At 44.0% G+C, this 20,715-nt stretch overlaps 1 protein-coding gene across 1 annotated transcript in view; it reads right to left on the reverse strand.

Moving 5' to 3' along the window:
* Window positions 1–20,715, reverse strand: part of LOC136620081 (calpain-8-like) — a 47,018-nt gene continuing 26,303 nt past the window's right edge. The window contains exons 9-21 of the mRNA XM_066594809.1: window positions 16,223–16,383; window positions 14,216–14,385; window positions 13,755–13,766; window positions 12,352–12,560; window positions 10,801–10,837; window positions 10,403–10,468; window positions 10,089–10,146; window positions 9,901–9,965; window positions 5,511–5,579; window positions 3,857–3,935; window positions 3,423–3,531; window positions 2,813–2,879; window positions 1–87 (exon numbers count right to left, since the gene is read on the reverse strand). Of these exons, the coding sequence (XP_066450906.1) occupies window positions 1–87; window positions 2,813–2,879; window positions 3,423–3,531; window positions 3,857–3,935; window positions 5,511–5,579; window positions 9,901–9,965; window positions 10,089–10,146; window positions 10,403–10,468; window positions 10,801–10,837; window positions 12,352–12,560; window positions 13,755–13,766; window positions 14,216–14,385; window positions 16,223–16,383 (1,189 nt within the window). The remainder of the gene's footprint in view (window positions 88–2,812; window positions 2,880–3,422; window positions 3,532–3,856; window positions 3,936–5,510; window positions 5,580–9,900; window positions 9,966–10,088; window positions 10,147–10,402; window positions 10,469–10,800; window positions 10,838–12,351; window positions 12,561–13,754; window positions 13,767–14,215; window positions 14,386–16,222; window positions 16,384–20,715) is intronic.

Here is a 20,715-nt window from a genome sequence, read left to right on the forward strand (position 1 = left end):
TCATAGTTGCCTCATGGTGGTCATGTCCTTAACAACGTGAGAAACATTTTCCCTGAAAGCTTTCATAATCAGCTCAAACATATTATCCTATTACACCATTATGGAAGAGTAGATGGAAATTAAGTTTGTTTCCCAGAATTAAAAAGGTTTGTCCCATAAGGAGAACGCCTGTCCATATGCCCAGTTAGGGTCTATTGAGGGGGTTCCTTGTTCAGACCCTCCACTCTATTGGCCAAAGCAGAAGGCAGCTGTGAAGAGTAGCTCTGAAAGACTCCAATGGATGCCATGTAATGCCATGTACATTACTCCTTGAGCTTTTATCACCAGGAGTTACAGGAGATGGACCTGTACTGATCAGCCAATTGTTGTCAAGACCTTATATAGAGAATTGGTTTCCACATAAGACAACCCCATTAAGACCTTATATAGAGAAGATGGTTTCCGCATAAGACAACCCCATTAAGACCTTATATAGAGAAGATGGTTTCCACATAAGACAACCCCATTAAGACCTTATATAGAGAAGATGGTTTCCGCATAAGACAACCCCATTAAGATCTTATATAGAGAAGATGGTTTCCACATAATACAACCCCAAAGAAACACAAAGAAGAAGAAACAATTCCATAAATACACACAGGACATAATGACGGAAAATAAAACTACTCGCCTCGGCCACCATTGACGCTGTTTATTTGTTATATTCCATTGTATAGGCAGGGGTAGATTTACTATTGAAAATGTGACAGTTTGCCAAAAACAGTGTCTTACATGCTTAATATCACATTTGTTAGAGTGCGATGTAGGCCAGCGAAAGACTGATCATATCACCTGTGATCTCACTGAGTGTTCGTTTTCGTAGTTAAAACACATGATTTGTACCAGATATACATCTGTTCTTCACGTGCGAAAAAAAAAAAATCAATAGTAAAATGCTTGAAAAACGCACTCACATGAAAATGGTATGGCATGCAAGTGCGATGCATTTTCTTTCATGTTCCCATAGAAAATAATAGGCGATTCTTGCAGCAGAATTACAGAAAAATAGGAAATGCGACGATTTTTTGATCTCGGACTATTGATCCAAGAGAAAAATCGCTCATGTATATTAACCCATTAAAATCAATGGCTTCTTTTCACATGAGGGCTCCATCAATCTAACAATCAGCAACAATCAACATTTGCGCGGGAAAATCGCCCTTGTAAATTCATCCTTAGGGCTCCTACTCACTAGCGTTTTTTTAATGCCGCGATATAGCTGCAATTTTTAATGCAAGTGTCAATGGGACTTTCTAATGTTAAAATCGCATCGCACAAAAATCGCAAGTTTGCGCTTCGATTTTTACCATTAGAACGTCCCAATGACATTTGCATTAAAAAAACCGCAGCGGTATCGCAGTGTTTAAAAAACGCTAGTTGGTAGAAGCCCCCAGTCCAAGATTGAAAAATCGCAACATGCCCTATTTTTCTGGGATTCTGCTGCAAGAATCATCCATTATTTTCTATGTGAGAGTGAAAAAATAAAACACATTGAACTTGCTTGCCATGTGATTTGCATGTGAATGTGATGCGTTTTCAAGAATTTTTCTATTGGAACAACCTGCCTTTTTTTTCATGCGGGTGAAAACCATGCATTATAAACACAAGTGAAAAACGTATGAACAGTGATTTTGGAAAGTCTTCAGGCCCTTTCACTTTGTTACATTTTGTTAAGTTGTGTAGATTAAAAAAAAATGTCAACTTCCCCCATCATTCTGCACTCAATACCCCATAACAACAACGTGACAACAGAATTTTAGAAAATTCATAAATCCATGCAAACATGAATAAAATCATCAAAGCCCTCCTAAGGGCTTGGCATCCACTTAGTACCTAGCACTGCAATCACAGCAAAAACATCAATACAACAACTTAAAGTATCTGGAACAACTCTGTGACGAGTCTTTGGAGTTGGCGACATCGTCTTCTAGGCCAGTGTAGCACACAGCCACTGAAAAGAATAAAACAATCCAAATCAGTACAAGATAAAGTCACAGTATAGGAACCCAAATAGGCATATCTATCAAACTTTGTACTGGCATACAAAAGTTGCAGTTTAGGTTCATGCATCAAAATTGCAACTTTTATTTTTTTATGCCAATCCTGATACTTTTTTTTAAAGGGGGCATGGCATAGAATCAGGGGGCATAGCCATGTGTGGCCTGCATGTGGCATACATTATAGCAGAAACCGATGCCAGCTACTAGCTGGAGTAGGTTAAAGTCTGGAACTCAAAGGTGCCATCAGACTCGACAAATGTATTGAGGCTTACGCGTCTTCTTACATTTGTCAACACTGCCACCAGCTTACATTTTACTTAGACCAGTGAGTGAAATGCCAGTCTAAGTAAATATGTCCCAATGTCTCTTTAAGAATTTTCCCACAAATAACATTATCTCTCTACATGATAGTTGCTAAATTGTGATCACTGGAGACCCCACCGATGGGACTTCACCAATCACTCGAATAAAGATGCCAGTTAGAGTTTAAACAGCGCATTAACATGCCTGACCACCACTCAATCGGGCTGACAGTAATAGCCAAGTACTCTACTCAACGGTCTTCGTCAGTCTCATAGACTATGGATGGAGGCGGACAAGCATTCTAGTGACGGGGGAAGTCGAAGTGGTTGGACCCGAAGTGATTATACATTTATCACCTGTTCTGTGAATGGTTGATACATGTTTTTGGTGAGAAAACTCCTTTAAGGAGGTCATTTCCATAATTCACAGAACCACAATCTTTTAATTGAGAAAATAAATCATCGATGTACCTCTGTTACGTTGAGTGTAATCGTTTCACTTTTTGTCTTGTCCAAAAGATAAAACACTTCTGTTAAGAAAAGTAAAATGTCAGAATTGACAGCAGATTTATAGAGCTAACGGCCGCGATCAGGGTTATCACCATGACTGATGTAGACTGGTGTCAACTCTCAAAGCTGGCCGACAGACACTCCTTACAATGACACCTGATTGTTCATATACGGTGCACATCAGCAAGGGGTTAATTACAGGTGAAGATTTCCAAATTATCCTCATCATCCACCTTCAAGACAAGCAGGTTTTTGTAGCCAAATTAAACCATTAAATAGTTGTGCTAAGACACCTTTGAGAATGTAGGGCTCGGGGTGATCAGCTAATTGCTCCAGGTCCTGCTATCGAGACCCCTGAAAATAACCTAAGTAGTAGACCCTAATTTGTGATGTCATATGCCCACCTGCATCTTGGCACAAGCCGTTTAAGGTGTGGCCTGCTGGATGGGTGGAGTCTAAGGTGCAAGACAATTTGTATCTATAGGCTCCTGAAATGTAAATTCGATACCAAGTCCTGAGGATTTCTATCAAGCACAAGCAGTAAAAGTACACTTACTCGTTAAGGTGTCCAGACTCCAGATGTATCATGCAACGAATGAAAGAGTCAAAATCGATGGTCAGGCCACTTTTGGAATAGCGCTGAAGAATAGCCTCCTGGACTTTGGTAGTTACAGTGAAGCCTAGGAAGATAAGGATAAGGTGAAGAGCTCATCCCATAGACTGAATGGTTATAATGAAAGGGTTGAGTTATCAACTATTTGCCAGGAGAAAATTCCAATGGCTGCTCATTTTTCCTACAGTGCCCACTACAGGAGAAAAGTAGAATTACACACAGCTATTTAAATGATTGGGTCTGCCACGATTACTGCTATTCATTGGTCATATAGGGGAGTTCCAAATGGGGTCATATAACCGGTCATCTAAGGTCATGTAGCCGGTCATCTTCTGGTTGTGAGATGCCAGATTAAGATAATTATTTTATTGTATAAGTAGAAAAACAATCACCTGCGTCCTTCAAAGCCGATCTCATTTCAAAAATATCCACACTTCCCGATTTATCCTTATCAGTTTTTATGAAGATGTTCTATTGGATGTAAACAATGAAAGCTGGTTAAAATTCAGTAATACCCATAAAACATGGAGACGCTCATTTGCATAAGCCCAACCCTTTTACATATATTTAATGGGAATGTTGAGAGGTTTGTGACAACAAAGAACTGAAGCCATTATGTGAATTAAAGGGCTTATCTTACTATGACAACCCAATTACTATGTTGAAGCTAGCCCATAAATCAGCTTATCAGTATAGGTCTGGCTTCAGAGACCTCTGGTGATAATAGCTGGAAACTCTGGAGACCCAAATATAGGGCTATTCAAATAAATGGATGAAAATAAATATAGTACATTAATGGGGCCAGGTTCATCAAAGTTACTCCTTTTTAGCCTCCCCCCATTTGCTTATAGTTAAAGTCTTAAAAGGGTTGTATGAGAAAAAAAAACAACATTTTAATGGCAAGCGATGAAATATAAACAGAGCCCATACTCACCTCTGGGAACCAAGTTGACTGACTGTGCTACCCCTTCCCTGTCCTCTGCCCCAGACAGCCGCCTGAAGTCGGGTGACCACTGTGGCCAATCAGAGGCTGCAACATCACACTGCAAACTCCTGGCTTCAACACTCACATCCCGAGCGTCATGATGCCAGAAGTTCGCAGAGACCTTTGATCACCTGACTTCTGACAGCAGAGGATGGAGACGGAGCAGCAGGTGCCGGTCAGTTTGTTTCTGGGGGGTGTGGAGGGTTCAAATACAGTTGAGCATGTGCTCTTTTTTTTATTACCTGCCCAATCATTAAAATTATTTTTCTTTTTTTCACACATCCCCTTTAAGTGGTGGGATTTCCATCTATCATGTCCATATGCCTTTTAAGGGCATAAGGATGGGGTTCTCTTCATGTGACATTCCCTTTAAATTAGGGTCTTTAACCTGGAACATATAGGCCCACAGCCTGTACATGTAGTCTATGAGTCACATGATATAGTCACATTTCTGCATCATCCAGTGACTCTGATGTTGGGTGACTCATCAGCGCGCCTATATATTTTCCATCGGGCTGATGTTGTGTGGAAACGGCAGATAAGACAAAAATTTTCAGAAACACTCAAAGGAAAGTGGATTTTTTTTGAACATGTGACAGATTACATTCTGTAACCCTTGACAACTAGAGATGAGCGAACGTACTCGGATAAGCACTACTCGTCCGAGTAATGTGCTTTATCCGAGTACCTTCCCGCTCGTCCTGAAAGATTCGGGACGCGCTGCGGAGCGGGGAGCTGCAGGGGAGAGCGGGGAGGAACGGAGGGGAGATCTCTCTCTCCTTCTCTCCCGCCCGCTCTCCCCTGCTCCCCGCCGCGACTCACCTGTCAGCAGCGGAGCGCCCCGAATCTTTCAGGACGAGCGGCGAGATACTCGGATAAAGCAAATTACTCGGACGAGTAGTGCTTATCCGAGTACGTTCGCTCATCTCTATTGACAACCCTTTAAGCGATGTTTATTACAGCTATCCAGCTTCTATGACAAATCAAATGACTCCCCCCCCCTCCCGTCCCCCATTATATATAATGCACGGATGAGAGAAGATTCTAAGGATTGGCCGTACTATGTATTTCTGCAACTTCAGCCATAGGATTTTGAATTCTGCAAGACTCAGAGTCTTGGTTCCATCCATCTGGTTGGGTTTTAGTTAAGGTGAATTGGTTGACGATTCGCTTCTTAACTCATTCATGATGCAGTCCATTTTTGGATTTTCCTCCCCACCCTCAAAAAAATTATAACTTTTATTTTACCATGGATACAGCTATCCAAGGACTTGGTTTTCACGGGACGAGTTGTATTTTGCAATGGTACTTCTCAACGTACAATATAATGTACTGAACATTTTTTAAAGTGAAGTGAAATGGAAAAAAATACGCAATTCCACCATCTTTGGGAAGTCTTGTTTTAATGGCGTAGAAATGGCAGCAAAAAAAACGCATGATAACCGTATTCTGTGGGTCAGTGCGATTACGCTGATACCAAAGTTACATCGTTTTTTTGTTGCACTACTATTAAAAACTAAAATATCTTGGGAAAAATAAAATAATGTTCTACTGCCATCTCCCATCAATGAAGTTGTGTGAGGGCTGTTTTTTTTGCAGGACTTCCTGTAGTTTACATTTTTTTAAACTTGCAATCATTTGATCATTCATAGAGTATAATGCAATACCATAGAATTGCATTCTACTGCATTCTGACAGGCAGCCTATCAAGAACAGCAACTGAAAGGCACCTCACAATATCACCATGGAGAGGCCAGTCCAGATCTCTGAATACCGATCGGGGCATTAAAATGCCTCTTTCAGAATTGACAGTGGCATTTAAAGGGTTAACAGCTGCTATCATTGTTCATGCTGATCGCGGCTGTTGTGGTTGGGTGTCAGATATCAAAGATGGCTAATACCCGCTTGTATGGAATAGGATCGGCTCCCGATTCCACTCCATGCAAACTGTTTGCAACCAGGAGATTACTGAACACCCTAGGGCAGAGATGGCGAACCTTTTAGAGACCGAGTGCCCAAACAGCAACCTAAAACCCACTGATTTATCGCAAAGTGCCAACACGTCAGGGGGCGGGGCTTATCACGACGTATGATTTTACCCCTGTTGTTCTAAAAAGGACAGGGCTGCTTCAAAATAGACAGGGTACAAATTCTGACTGCTTTTTGGATGCGGAAATACTGCAGAACGTCCTCAGCGGAAATTTCTGTGGAAAATTCTGCAGCATTTCCGCATCCAAAAAGGAGTCAAAATCTGCACCCTGTCTATTTTGAAACGGCCTTGCCCATTTCCGCCACCTATAAACATACCCCAGCGGTAATAGTGACATCCCCCAGCAGCCCCAGCAGTAATAGTGACCCCCACATCACAGCGGCCCCAGCGGTAATAGTGACCCCCACCCCACAGCGGCCCCAGCGGTAATAGTGACCCCCCACAGCGGTAATAGTGACCCCCACCCCACAGCAGCCCCAGCGGTAATAGTGACCCCCCACAGCGGTAATAGTGACCCCCACCCCACAGCGACCCAGCGGTAATAGTGACCCCCCACAGCGATAATAGTAACCCCCACCACACAGCAGCCCCAGTGGTAATAGTGACCCCAGCGGTAATAGTGACACCCCCCCCTCAGCAGCCCCAGCGATGATAGTGACCCCCACCCAGCAGTAATAGTGACCCCCACATCACAGCGGCCCCAGTGGTAATAGTGACCCCCACAGCGGCCCCAGTGGTGATAGTGACCCCCACCCCACAGCGGCCCCAGCAGTAATAGTGACCCCCCCCACCCCACAGCGGCCCCCAGTGCATTAGGGACACCCCCCAGCGGCCCCCAGTGCATTAGGGACACCCCCCAGCGGCCCCCAGTGCAGTAGTGACATCCCCCAGCGGCCCCCAGTGCAGTAGTGACAAACCACAGCGGCCCCCAGTGCAGTAGTGACACCCCACAGTGGCCCCCCAGTGCAGTAGTGACACCCCACAGTGCCCCTCCTGAGACCCACATACTTACCCCCTCCTCCTCCTCCTCCTCCTCCTGGAAGCTCAGCTCCTCTTCTGGTCAGCAATGTTCTCGGCATGCATATTAACTTTTTCTTACCCACTTCTGCCTCAATAGGTAACTCTCAGCAACCTGATTGGTTGTTTGGTGGATCAGCCAACCAAAACAGCCAATCAGGTTGCTGGGAATTGCTGATTGCGGCAGAAGTGGGGAACAAAGAGTTAATATGCTCCCGGAACACACTCTGACTTCAGTGTGCTGCTGGACGCCTGCCCCCTCCCGGCGGAACCAAGTAGTAGGAGACTTCGGGGCAGGGGGGAGGGGGATTCCAGCTGCACACTGAAGTCAGTGTGTGTCGGGATCAGCATGGCTAGCAGTGCCGTTTGCGAATGCCGGCAGGGGAGCCGCGGCCCCTGCTGGTATTCACAAGTGGTGAGCGGCCAATGGGGCGCGTGCCAGTAGGGAGGGCTCTGCGAGCCGCCTCTGGCACGCGTGGCATAGGTTCGCCACCACTGCCCTAGGGTATAAAGGGATTAAAAGGCATGTGCACCCCAAAAAGTTTATTTGTCCTCTTGAAAAGTATGTGCCCACCTGAAAAGTAAACCATGGGCAACATGCAAAAAGAGGTCCACATCTCTTGCTTTGGGACGATCATCATTCTGCATTTTGGGGCTTATTGAATTAGATCAGCATTTCATACGCCGGTTAAGGTAAGCTAAGCGCCAGCGTAACTCTGTAAGCAGGTGTAGGCTTCAGCTATAATTTATGGCAGTTTCTGCAGTAAATTACAGTAAATCTCATGGGCCGTGTGCAATCACATCACCTACTGCTAAACCCACCCACTTTTTTAAAAAGCAGTGGGGCCCAGCTTGAAGAGGTTTTCCAGTTAAATACTACTGATGATGTATCACCAGGATAGTTGATTGGTCGGGGTCTGCCGTGCCTGCAGTTACAAACACCGGCCACTACACAGAGGTCGGCAAGGAGGCTTCCGCTCCGACCTCTGTGTTATTGCGGCACTGACAGCATTCGCCTGTACAGCTGATCGGTCGGGATCCTGAGCAACTATTGATGACCTATCCTGATTATATCATCAATAGTATTTAACTAGAAAACCCCTTTAACCCTTGCCAAAAAAAAGTCACAATTTTGGCATTGGTTACAAAATTATGACTTTTGTACGCCACTATTCTGGCACATATGCCCCGTTGTACCTCTGTCTTGACATCTTAAGGCCTCATGTCCACGGGCAAAAGAAGAATTAAAATCCGCAGCGGATTTTAACTCCTCTCCTGCCCGCGGATCCGCACCCCATAGGGATTCATTGACCACCCGCAGGTAGATAAATACCCGCGGATGGTCAATAAAAGTGATTTAAAAAAAAATGGAGCATGGAAAAATCCGGACCATGCTCCATTTTCATGCGGGTCTCCCGCGGGGACGGCTCCCGCGGGCTTCTATTGAAGCCTATGGAAGCCGTCCGGATCCGCGGGAGACAAAAATCGTATTTTACTCACCGCTCCGGTTCTTCTCTTCGCCGCGGCGCCATCTTCTCTCCGTCGCGGCCGGATCTTTTTTCTTCGGGCCGGCGCATGCGCGGGGCATGTCACCGACGTCATCCTGCGCATCCGCCGGGCCGAAGAAAGTAGATCTGGCCGCGGCGCAGAGAAGATGACGCCGCAGCGAAGGAAGGATCCGGAGCGGGCGGGAGGTAAGTTTATTTTGATTTATTATTCTTTTCAGCGCTCATGTCTGCGGGGCAGGAGGGACCCGCTCCGGATTCTCCATGGAGAATCCGGAGCGGGTCTGATTTTCCCCGTGGACATGAGGCCTAAGGGCCTGGATATATTTTCAATCATTTTTATTGCTTAAATGCATTAAAAATATTTAAAGGGGTATTCCAGGACTGTTTTACATTTTCTAATGATAACTGACGTTTCATCAACAGATGATCATCAAGGTCTAACTACTCGGATCCCTGCTAATCAACTGCTTCTCAGGGCCGCTGTCTCTGGCCCCCAGGATCAGCTGATCGGCGAGGATCAGAGCGGTGGGTCCCTGTTGACCATCTACAGTCGGTCATCAATAGAAACTGTAATACCCCTTTAACCTTTATAGTCTTAATTAAGAGTCTACCACCATTTTGTGCATGCAGCACCCATGCACACTTATGTTTCTCCAAGCTTACAGACTACACTGTTGTATATGTAGTCTCTTCCCATAGCTCTTCTATCTGTTACCTCTATTTTGTGCCAGAGGAGGTAGAGCAATATACAATTGTAGAATCAGACTACACAGAGTTTGTTTGTGGTCTGTAACCACGGAAACGCATAGGTTTCCATAAGATCTGCAGAAACATAACAGTTGGAGATTGTATATTGGGAAGTTTTATTTTTATCTTTATGATAACTTTCTCTTGTAGTCCCAGCATGCTCTGCATTAGCTGCCATTTAAAGGATACATCCATGAGGGAAACCATATCTCTGCATGTATCCAGGGTAAGGCCATTTGATTTCAAGTCTGGATCTAAAAAAAAATAGAAAACCATAGACATTAATGAAAAAAAACCCACCCCCTTAATGCAAATTCATATAAACCCACCCCTTACAGCTTCTGGCTCTGATTTTTAGTGATAAACGCGTTACTTACTATTTGACAGATGTTCGTTCATGATAGTCTGAATATCCTTCGCTGTGACTTCATCTTTCTGCAAAGAGAATTTGAGAACTTTGCATTAGACACTGTATACTCTTAAAGGGCCAGTATGCCTATTAACGGCAGCCTATGCAGGAGTGCTGCAAGGGGAGTGTTTAAACATATTACTAGAGGGTTCCATTACTAGAGCTAAAGTAGTGGTCAGGGATTTTTATGGATTTCCTGTTATTCATCCCCTAGGCACACATAGTGGGACACGTGTAACATTTCACTGTCGATTATTATAGAAATGATGGGAATTTTCATACATCTCCCGCAACTTTTTGGAACACGTCCTTGATTTGCTTGGTCATGGCCAACTCTGAATCTTCAGGCTGAGAACAGAATAAAACTTTATTAGCCACTTCATACTATGAGAAAAAAAACTGTTCATTAAAACCGCTATATTGTCAAAGCCTTTACATAAGAGGTCTGTATGGCGGCACACGGATAGCCTACAGCTCTGTATTATAGTCCTATGGGCACTCTACATGCCTCTGTACAGCACTACATTATACACTAGAAGCTATGCAAATGCCTATTGGGTGGAGAGACAATTTAAAGGCAAAGGGGATCCCAATCAGAAACCCTGACACCTTGTTATTGATTTCAATGCATTGCTTACTGCTTATGTCTTGATAAACTATGAATAAACACCATATATTACCTCAAAGGGATCAACCTTCACCACGTTGCCAACTTCCCTAGTAGACAAAAAAAGTTACAAAAGTTTATCCAATACTGCGATGTACCAAGCACCAGTTCTTAAAGGGGCGTGTAGCTCGCATAAACCACCACTTATTAATTAGTAGAGGTACAACTACCTGAGTCCCAATCGATCCTCAAAATGAATGATGAAGGACCATCTGTCCCTCTAGTTTAGAGTTCAGCGGGAGTCCCAGAGGTCTGAGCCCCACAGATCAGAAGGGCACATCCTAGCCAAAGCATTATAACATAGAAATACCCCTTTAAATGGGTTGGTCGACCTTTAAACAATATCGTATAGGGACAATTTATTTCACAGTGCTTTCAGGTAATTTATTTATTACCCCCCACAAAGTTTGGTGCTCATTTTACCGACCGCGGAAGGTTGAGTCAACCTTGAGCCGGCTACCTGAGCCATGCAGGGATTGAACTTGCAACCTTCAGGTCATGAGCGAGAGCTTAGGACCGCATTTCTGCTGCCTTAGCATTCTGTGCCCCACACATAAGACAGCATTACTCATCCTTCTACTGTGCCTCTGATCCAGGGCCACCAACCTGGTTCCCTCTGCTCTGGTCTCTTCTAAAACAGGAAGCAATGACATCACATTCATTGTTCACGTAACTGCTGCAGCCAAGACTGGATTATGTGTTTAACCATGTGCATCCCGTAGAATGGTGGGCAGATCGAACACATCATATAAAGCACTTTCTAAAACTTTGTCCTCACTTAAGTACTAAACAAGTAAAGTCAGGGCAAAACTGACACTTCCAGTGTGTTTCTAGCCAAGATTGATATATCACATGACACCCTCCCCATTTGGTAAACCTGAGCTGAATTCAATATGGCAGAGTTCAAAATGGACGCTGAAAATGTCTCCACCACCAAGAAATGCTGCCGCCTCCCTCCCACTAATACTTTTACAGATTGGAGGTCCATTTTATTGCAGTTAAATGGGGGTGTCCAGACTTTTGCCTCATCCTGTATTACATGATAGAAGCACTGAGTGGAGTTCATTTATCCAACTTCATCTTCAAGAGTCAAACCGGAAGGACCAGGGACTCTTTCCTTCACAGTTGCCCCAAGATACGGGTCAGTAACGTCTTTTAGAATCCCTCTCCCTCCCTGGGAAGACCCCGTCCTGTTACTATAGATATGCACAGTTAGTCGATCCAAGCGGGCATCTTTATGGGCATAAAGGAAGAGATATCTCTCTAATGCAAAAACATGGCTACATCCTTCCAGAAATAGCGCCATACCTATGCACAGGTTGCTTGCGGCATTGAAGCTCAGCAATGAAGTCGAGCAGCAGTACCAGACACAACCTATGGATAGATGTGGCGCTGTTTGTGGAAGAAAGCACCCTTTTTTAAATTCCCGGACAACCCCTAGAAGAGTCTAGTTATACAAACAATATTCATAAAGTGTGCAGAAACAAATAGAAGAACCAATAATGAGTTTTTTGTCAGGCCTTTTCCCTCATGCATGACGTCTGTGCGCAGTCCTCTTACGTACAGCATTACTACAGATTTCTCTGAGAAGATTCGAAGGAGGAAATCTCCGGGTTTAAGTGGCTCAAGGGTGGAGGGTACAATCAGATAGTCTCCGACCGGTAACTTCATCCGTTTGGACACTTCCCGCATGTTGGTGAATTTGCTGGAGTGAGGCTCTATTCCAATCATCTGGAAGTCTTTGTTGAGATGGATGTCAGGTTTGTTCTGCATCTATACAGGGAAAGACAAAAAGCATTTATCTATGATTTACCACAGGATGTGCCCACCTCAGGGCCTAACAGGAGACAGGGGGTCTTAGCAAGCTAAGGTGGCTAGTAAACCAAATGGAGAGGCGGCTAAACCTATGCTATCTCCATTGAAATCTATAGGAGTTACAGCAGAAAAAGCCCCGGAGTTTTATCAGATTGGAGACATGGCCCAGCTCTTGGCCAAAAGCAGTGTATAGTATGGTAGATTGGCCTTAATTAAGTGAATGCAATACCAGACACCATCTATGGAGGAGAGAGGCGCTATTTTGGGGAAAAAGCAGATCTTGTGTGCATGCTCTGTGATCAGTGCAGGGAGCGAAAGGAGGTGAGCTGTAATTATGCAGCATAAATGACACAATACATTTGTTTTCTGCGGGCCGGTACGATTACAACGATACTAAAATTCTTATATTATTTTGAGGTTTTTCCACTTTTCTGCAATAAAAACCCTTTTTTTGGAATATTTTTTCTTAATCGCTAATTGTTACAGCGATCACAGGCGGCAATACAGGACGCCAGAACTGTAGTGCATTAAAATAAAATTTAAAAAAAGCACAAAAGTTCTTTTAAAAAAATCTGTTTAACATAAAAAGTACATTTCTGCAAGAGGTCGTTTTCTGATTACAAAATCCCTGTTAATATAGTTAGTGCGTTAAAGAGAAAGTGCAATTTAGAGAACCCATTTGCATATCCCCTGTTAGGAAATTCTAGGGTAAGACAGGGGTCTTCTGATTAGGGTCCTCATGCCTTGGAGCCACAGTAGAGAGTGATTACTAAGACCATCTCTCTCTCTCTTGAGGACCTTTCCTGTCCAGCATTGGACTGACATCACATTGTTGTAAATAGACACCGTGCAATGCGTCTTTTCTCCTGCGGTGGCACTGCAGGGAAACTGAACGCTTATTGCCAGGTTTCCCCAGAAACTACAGCTAATTACTTAGGGTCCCAGCAGGAAAACCCTTTATGACCCACTCATTTTTAAAGGACTCTTCGAACAAGAAGGGATTATGCAAAGCGAAGACCCCTTTTATTAACTCACATACCAAATCCAACATTGCTCATCCATTAAATGGATGACGCAGTGAAACAATAATTCTAGGACCAGTAAGTTTATCAGAAAATCATTGAGAAGACCGAGTACTGAAAATCATTGTACCTCTTCGGGAACCTGTGAAACAGAAACAGAATTTTTAGAACCTTCATATCACATTTATTAACATGTACAATATTTTTGTGAAATATGTAAAGCTTCCATGTCTGGAGTAAAAGGGACCAAAGCACCCAAAATGGAATAAACTACTAGGTGCTTACAGCTCCCACTATACAGTTCTCAAAACCATAGTCTGTGGGGGGTGTATACTGTGACTTGTATCCAGCTGAAAAGGACACTTGAGCTGTTGTCTGTGTGTCAAATGCTCTCAGCCAATCACCATTGCTGAGTGCATATCAGCTGATGCTGATTGGATAAAGAACTGGGCCAACAGACACAATGCTCCTCCCACAAGTCCTTTTCAGTTAAATATTAGGAACAGTATAAACCACTAAATAAGAGATTTTAGCACCCAGTAGAGCACCTATTTATGGATAAAGGTATTTTATGTGCCAGCATCTACTTACCCGGAACACGGCGTAGCCGATAGTTAACGTGTCATCTCTTGATTTTTTCTGTGAAAACTTCTGCATTAGTCCCACAATAATTGTACAGCAAGGGGCATCTGTAGGTCCATCATGGTCATGATCTGGATCTGTCAGCCTAATCCAGAACTGGGGATTTGCCCAAAATGTTTCTGCATGTAAAGAAAGTATGAATTGTAAGATAAGATTACTTTTGTCATGTAATTAAAATAAAAAAATAGGTTTGCTGTTCAAATAAAATTTAGAAATATATAAAATATGAAACATTAAAAGGTTATGTCCTGTTATATATAGAGTTAATACCATATACATTAACAACTCTACATTACTTATCCTGTACTGATCCTCAGTTACAACCACTCACTATTCTGCTGGTGGAGTCACTGTGTACATACATTACTTATCCTGTACTGATCCTGAGTTACATCCTGTATTATACTGCAGAGCTGCACTCACTATTCTGCTGGTGGAGTCACTGTGTACATACATTACTTATCATGTACTAATCCTGAGTTACATCCGATATTATACCCCAGAGCTGCACTCACTATTCTGCTGGTGGAGTCACTGTGACATACATTTCTTATCCTGTACTGCTCCTGATATACATCCTGTATTATACTCCAGAGCTGCACTCACTATTCTGCTGGTGAAATCACTGTGTACATGCATTACTTATCCTGTACTAATCCTGAGTTACATCCTGTATTATACTTCAGAGCTGCACTCACTATTCTGCTGGTGGAGTCACTGTATACATACATTAGTTATCCTATGCTGATCCTTAGTTACATCCTGTATTATTCTCCAGAGCTGTACTCACTATTTGACTAGTATGTACATACATTACTTATCCTGTACTGATCCTGAATTACATTCTGAATTATCCTCCAGAGCTGCACTCACTATTCGACTAGTGGAATCAGTGTGTACATACATTATGTATTCTGTACTGATCCTGAGTTACATCCTGTATTATACCCCAGAGCTGCACTCATTATTCTGCTGGTAGAATCACTGGTTGCACATCTAGTAAATTTTTAATGCCAGTTTGGTGACATAAAAAAGTCGTAATTGTTGCATACACGCCCAAATGGTGGGTGGCTCTTAGGACTTTTACACTGGGCCTTGCCACTTTGTCAAAAAGTGGGCATGGACTAGATTTTGGCGGCATGGCTATATGTGGCCCATCACATTTACTACAATATATGCCAGAAATTGGCATACATGGTAGCAGAATCCAACACCAGCTCAAAGCTGGCCTAGGTTTCACTCTGGCACATAGAGGTGCCAACTATGCAAAGTTTAATTAGACTGAAGTACATATGCATTACTTATTGGGTATTAGTGTACCTTGAGGCCACCAGAAGATGACAGGAAGAACGCCACTGTCACACCCCTAGCTCCCGATAGGGTGAAGGTACAAAGGTCCTACCAGGCAGTGGAGATATTTTTGCAGGCTTACGGTGACGGTTGCAGCAGTTGGTAGCCTTACATTATTACCTGTAAATGCTGGCAGTAAGATGGCAGCATTTACATGTAATTATGTAAGGCTAAGAACATTATCCGTCTCGCTAAACCTCCACGGCCAGCAGAAATGTCAGCACTGACTGCAGCGTCTGAGCTCAGTAATGGCAGGCATTTTTCCCATTGCTTGCCACCCGCCCACCCTGGTGGCGTCAAGATACACTAATACCTACTTATTGGGTACTGTACTGCAGAGCTGCACTCACTATTCTGCTACTTGCTTTTAAATTGTAAGCAAGTTTGTCATGAAACACCCCTGTAACAGCTTGGAGGGAGGCCGTAACTTTTACATATACTGGATGACTGTACAATTCACTGTATAAAGACGTCACTTCCTACAATGCAAATTACCAGCAAAGGATTCTGGTAGATTTCGGCTCTGAAGCCTGCAGAGTTATGAATGCAGCTTTGAATGCATTTTTACATTGACAATGTGTACTGACACCGCAATAGGCATATCACCTGGGTAGTCCTGAGACCCTCCTGCTGTAGATCCCCGGATCCAGTTGCCATTGAACATAGTTGTACTCCACTTGTGCTGCTCGTTACTGGTCAGGCTGTCAGGGTGCAAACTGCAGATGTCCAGCTGAGTGAATTCCTTTACCCAGTCTGAATACGCCATCCTGCAACCATGACATTACAGAATCACACAGAGATATGTAGGATATCCCATCCAGCAAGTAGTATCCTTTTACTGTGTCATCCATGCTTGCTGTCAGGGAATGGAACACGTCTTTGTTAAATCCACCTAATACTTCTCACAGCTAAGGGTTTGTTTAAATTGTCAGCAGAACAAAACTGACTCCTGGCTTCATTGTTGTTACAATGTATCAGTGCAAGTAAATGTATCAGTCTGGAGTTCAATACAGCGTATGGCTCCTTCTTCTTCCATGACAAAACAATCCCAGGGATTACGTACCTGGACGCTACAGATATGGCTTCTGCCGCAACTGGAACAGCGAACCCCAGGTTTCATCTTCCAACAGGACAGGGCGCTCCCCATCCCTCCCATTTTCACAATGTAGTCAGAAGTCAGCTCAATAGGCGATTTTCAAACAGATGGATTGCAGATGTGACCTTCTTCCTCGTCCTCCATGTTCCCCAGACCTTACACCTTGTGATTAGAGTCTACATACCCCCCTTACCGCCCATGATGACCTGGGACATCCCAGAAGCCATTGCATCAGTCAGTCGTGATCCGCTACAACCTGTACGGCAGGAACGGGACTCCAGGCTCCATGTGTCCAATGACAAAAGGCGCCGCACTGACACCGGAGGGGGAAACATTTTTGATGTTGTGCAACAAAACCTTTTTGAGTTTTTGTCTCCATCTATATCAAATTTACGTATCTGAGTGTTATTAAAGGGATTTTCCAGGCACAAATACTATTGATGACCTGTCCTCAGGATACGTCATGAATAGTTGATTGGCTGGTATCGGCTACTCCAGAACCCAGCAGATCAGCTTATTGGGTGCCTGCTGTCAGTTTGAGCGCAAGCCATTGTCCGATTACTGGATTGTGGCTGGCGCTTGTAACTGCAGGCTGAAGTCTCATTGAAATAAGCAGGAGCTGCACCTGCAATCACTACACAGGGGGTTTCAGCAGCAGCTTCTGTTTCGACTCCCATGTATAGCAGCGCTGACAGTGGGTATCTGATCAACTGATCTGCTGAGTTCCCGAGTAGCGGACCCCGGCCGAACAACTATTGAGAACCTATGTGCCTGGAAAGCCCCTTTAACACTTTGCAGTCCAATTTCCCTGCCCACCGCACGCTCCACAGTGCTTATTTATTTTGGGTGGGAAAGCGCTTTGTGGATTCCTTGTAATTACATAACAAAAACACATAAGATTGAACTGTTGTGGTGATTTTATTAGCAATATTTTGAAATTTAAACGTGCGTTAATTCATATACTACACTATACATATTAGGGTGCTTCATTTTTCCAAAGATGTGATTTTCATATGACTTTGCTTACGCCCTGAGTCTCAGTGATGTAAAAGATATATATGCCAAATTTCAAGAAGACTGGATAATATTTAGGGCTTGCACACATTGATCACTTTCATATCAAGCTAGTGAAACTTCTAATATTGAAGTGCTTTGTTCTAATGGGCTTCTCATGTATTTCTCTATTTCACAAGCAAGTAATTAATTTATAGCAACTGCAAAGAGCCTTGCCCACAATGTTTCAAAAACTTCCCTATCTCCAGCTACCGTTTACCGAGCTCGGGCGATCAATTTTAGTAAAATGGCAAAGAAAATCGACCTCTTTTGGTCTTGCATTGGAATAGTAAACTGTTGCTCTCAGTTGCCCATGGGAGTGTCAAAACTTTGGAAGACAGAGTTGCAGTTCTAGTGACTGGCAAAGATTTTGAGCATTTGCTTGGCGTACCTGTTGCCCTGAAAGGCACTGGTGAGCAGATGGCTGAAGTAGTCTCGGGAAGTGGACCGATTTGGGCTACGTGACAATATCATCAGTATGTCTTTTGATAGTACAGCATCTAATACAGGACTGATCCAAGGGGCATGTACCAGAATTGAAGGGGAATTCGGACGAACATTGTTGTGGTTGGCTTGGCGTCATCACACCCATGAACTAATATTGAAAGGAGTGTTTGAGGAGTGTTGTGGCATACCCATCAAATGGTCCTGACATCCAGATTTTTTGGAAGTTCGAAAGTCTGTGGGCTTCACTTGATTTGCAATGGGGAGAGGCGGAACGGGGGTGGGGCTTATTATCAGAACTTAGCCCCACCCCCGCCCCACCTCCTTTCATTGCAAATAGTGCAGAGGGGAGGAGAGGAGGCAGAGAGGGGGCGGGAGCTCAGTTCCTGCTCCTGGCTCTTCCATCCTCCCCCCCTGCAGATGAGGACGATGTATATCGGCTTGGCGTGAAAACCGAGCCGATATACGTTCGTGGGAATGCAGCCCAAGTCTGTGATTTCTAGTTTTCCCAATAAAAGTAATTACAATTGAAAAATTTTATTTTTTGCGTACTTTTACAAAACTGATCAAAGTGTGCAACCTCTAAATATTATCCAGTCTTCTTGAAATTTGGGATCTATATCTTTTACGCGTAAGCAAAGTCTGCAAAAAGTTTTCATTTTATTTTTTGCTTTACAAAACGAAACAGCCTAATATATGTGTGTGTGTGTGTGCGTATATATATATATAAATTATTATATCTGTACAATATACACATGTGTATTATGTAAGTATATTACGTAGGACCTCTGTCCTGCATACTGTGATTATATATATGCAGAAGAGACCTCTGATGACGGACCTCTCTTCTGCATGGTTGTTAGAAACATGTGTCAGACCTCGCCCGACATGGGAGCTATGCATGGAAATCTCAATATCAGACAAGGTCAGACACTGGATTGAAAGGGTTAAGCGTGAGTTACGAGTGTTTCAAATTGAAAAGATCATTTGTAGTAACCCTGTATTCCTCTATTTTTTGTTATACTGGATATCATTGTAGCAGACCCTCAGCTGTGAAGATAACTAGTTTAGTACAAGTTTTCAGGATGTGAACACAAATGTTTTCACGCCCGGCCGATATACGCTGCCCCCCGGATGCATTGGCTTACAATGCATTAGTGCACAGGGGTGCTTTCATGCTGCCTGGAGCAGCTACATAGATTCCTATGGGAGCCTATGCTAGCTGCCAGAGAAGGGAGGTGGGAGGGAGTTTAGCAGTGTGACTGCTAAACTCCCTCCCCCTTCTCTTCTCCTATCCGCCCCTTGCTGCTGTTTGCAATGGGAGGGCCAGGACAGGGGCGGAGCTAAGCTCCATCCGCTTCGCCCACTTCCATTGCTGGCTGCGGACAAGGGGAGGGGGTGGGAGCTTAGCTCCACCCCCTCCCATTGCAAACAACCGGAGGGGAGGAGAGATGAGGTGAGCTGGCGAGGGGGAGGGAAGGGGGAATGTCTCCCCAGGGCCCATGACATTGCGGCCTTGGCGTATATGTGCTGGGCTCTTTGCCGTTCAGTTGTTTTTATGGCGCCGGCAGGTGCACGTTAAATGCCTACGGCCGTGTAAACAGGCCCTAAAAGAAACAGATATTAAAAGTAGGAAAGGGAATACTAAGTCTATTACAAAGTTGAAGAACTTTCTGTTATAATATGATGAAGCTTCTTATCTAAATTATGGATCTTCTGGTCATGAGTCGGACTACCAGATATTCTAAATACTGGTCAATGTCAACTGCTCATGTTTAGCCTCCAGTTTCCCCCAAGTGCAGATTGCATTATGCATGTCTACCAACCGTCCTGGATTCAGTGGGACAGTCCTAGATTTTGGGGGCTGTCCCAGGAGGTAGGAGACATTCCCCACAGGGGCAGACAGAAATAGAGTAAAATAAGAAACAGCCTCTACTCCTCTCACAGCTCCTTTCACAACTCCCTTCACATGTGCTCGTTGCCTGGGAGGCCTCTTTCGCACTGGCTACAAAATCAGAGCCCTAAACACTTCAGCCAATTACTAGCTTCAGCCATACCAATGATGAGGCTGGGGGTTGGCTACAGCGATCACATGATCGTGCTACCCATAAATGAGTGGTAGACCTGAGTGTAACAAAGCTCCAAGGGGTTCAAAAGAGGTGAGCATAGGCTGTTTTTTATTTTACTTTATGAAAGGGGACATTATTACTGAACATGGGCATGTGGAGGCATTTGTACTGAGGAAGGGACACTAAGGGACACTATAACTGTAAAGGGGCACTATTAGTGGGATGTGATCACTAGAGGCATTATGGTGAGAGGGTCACTAAGAGGCACTAATACTGTGAGGGGGTCATTGAGGGGCACTATTACTGTGAGATGATCACTAAGGAGCGCTATTACTATGAGAGGTCACTAAAGGGAAGTATTACTGTGAGGGGTCACTAAAGGGGGCGCTACTGCTGTAAGGTTATCACTAAGTAGCACTAATACTGTGAGGGGTCAC

This window comes from Eleutherodactylus coqui, chromosome 3 (genome assembly GCF_035609145.1).
Source record: "Eleutherodactylus coqui strain aEleCoq1 chromosome 3, aEleCoq1.hap1, whole genome shotgun sequence".
Classification (NCBI taxonomy): Eukaryota; Metazoa; Chordata; class Amphibia; order Anura; family Eleutherodactylidae; genus Eleutherodactylus; species Eleutherodactylus coqui.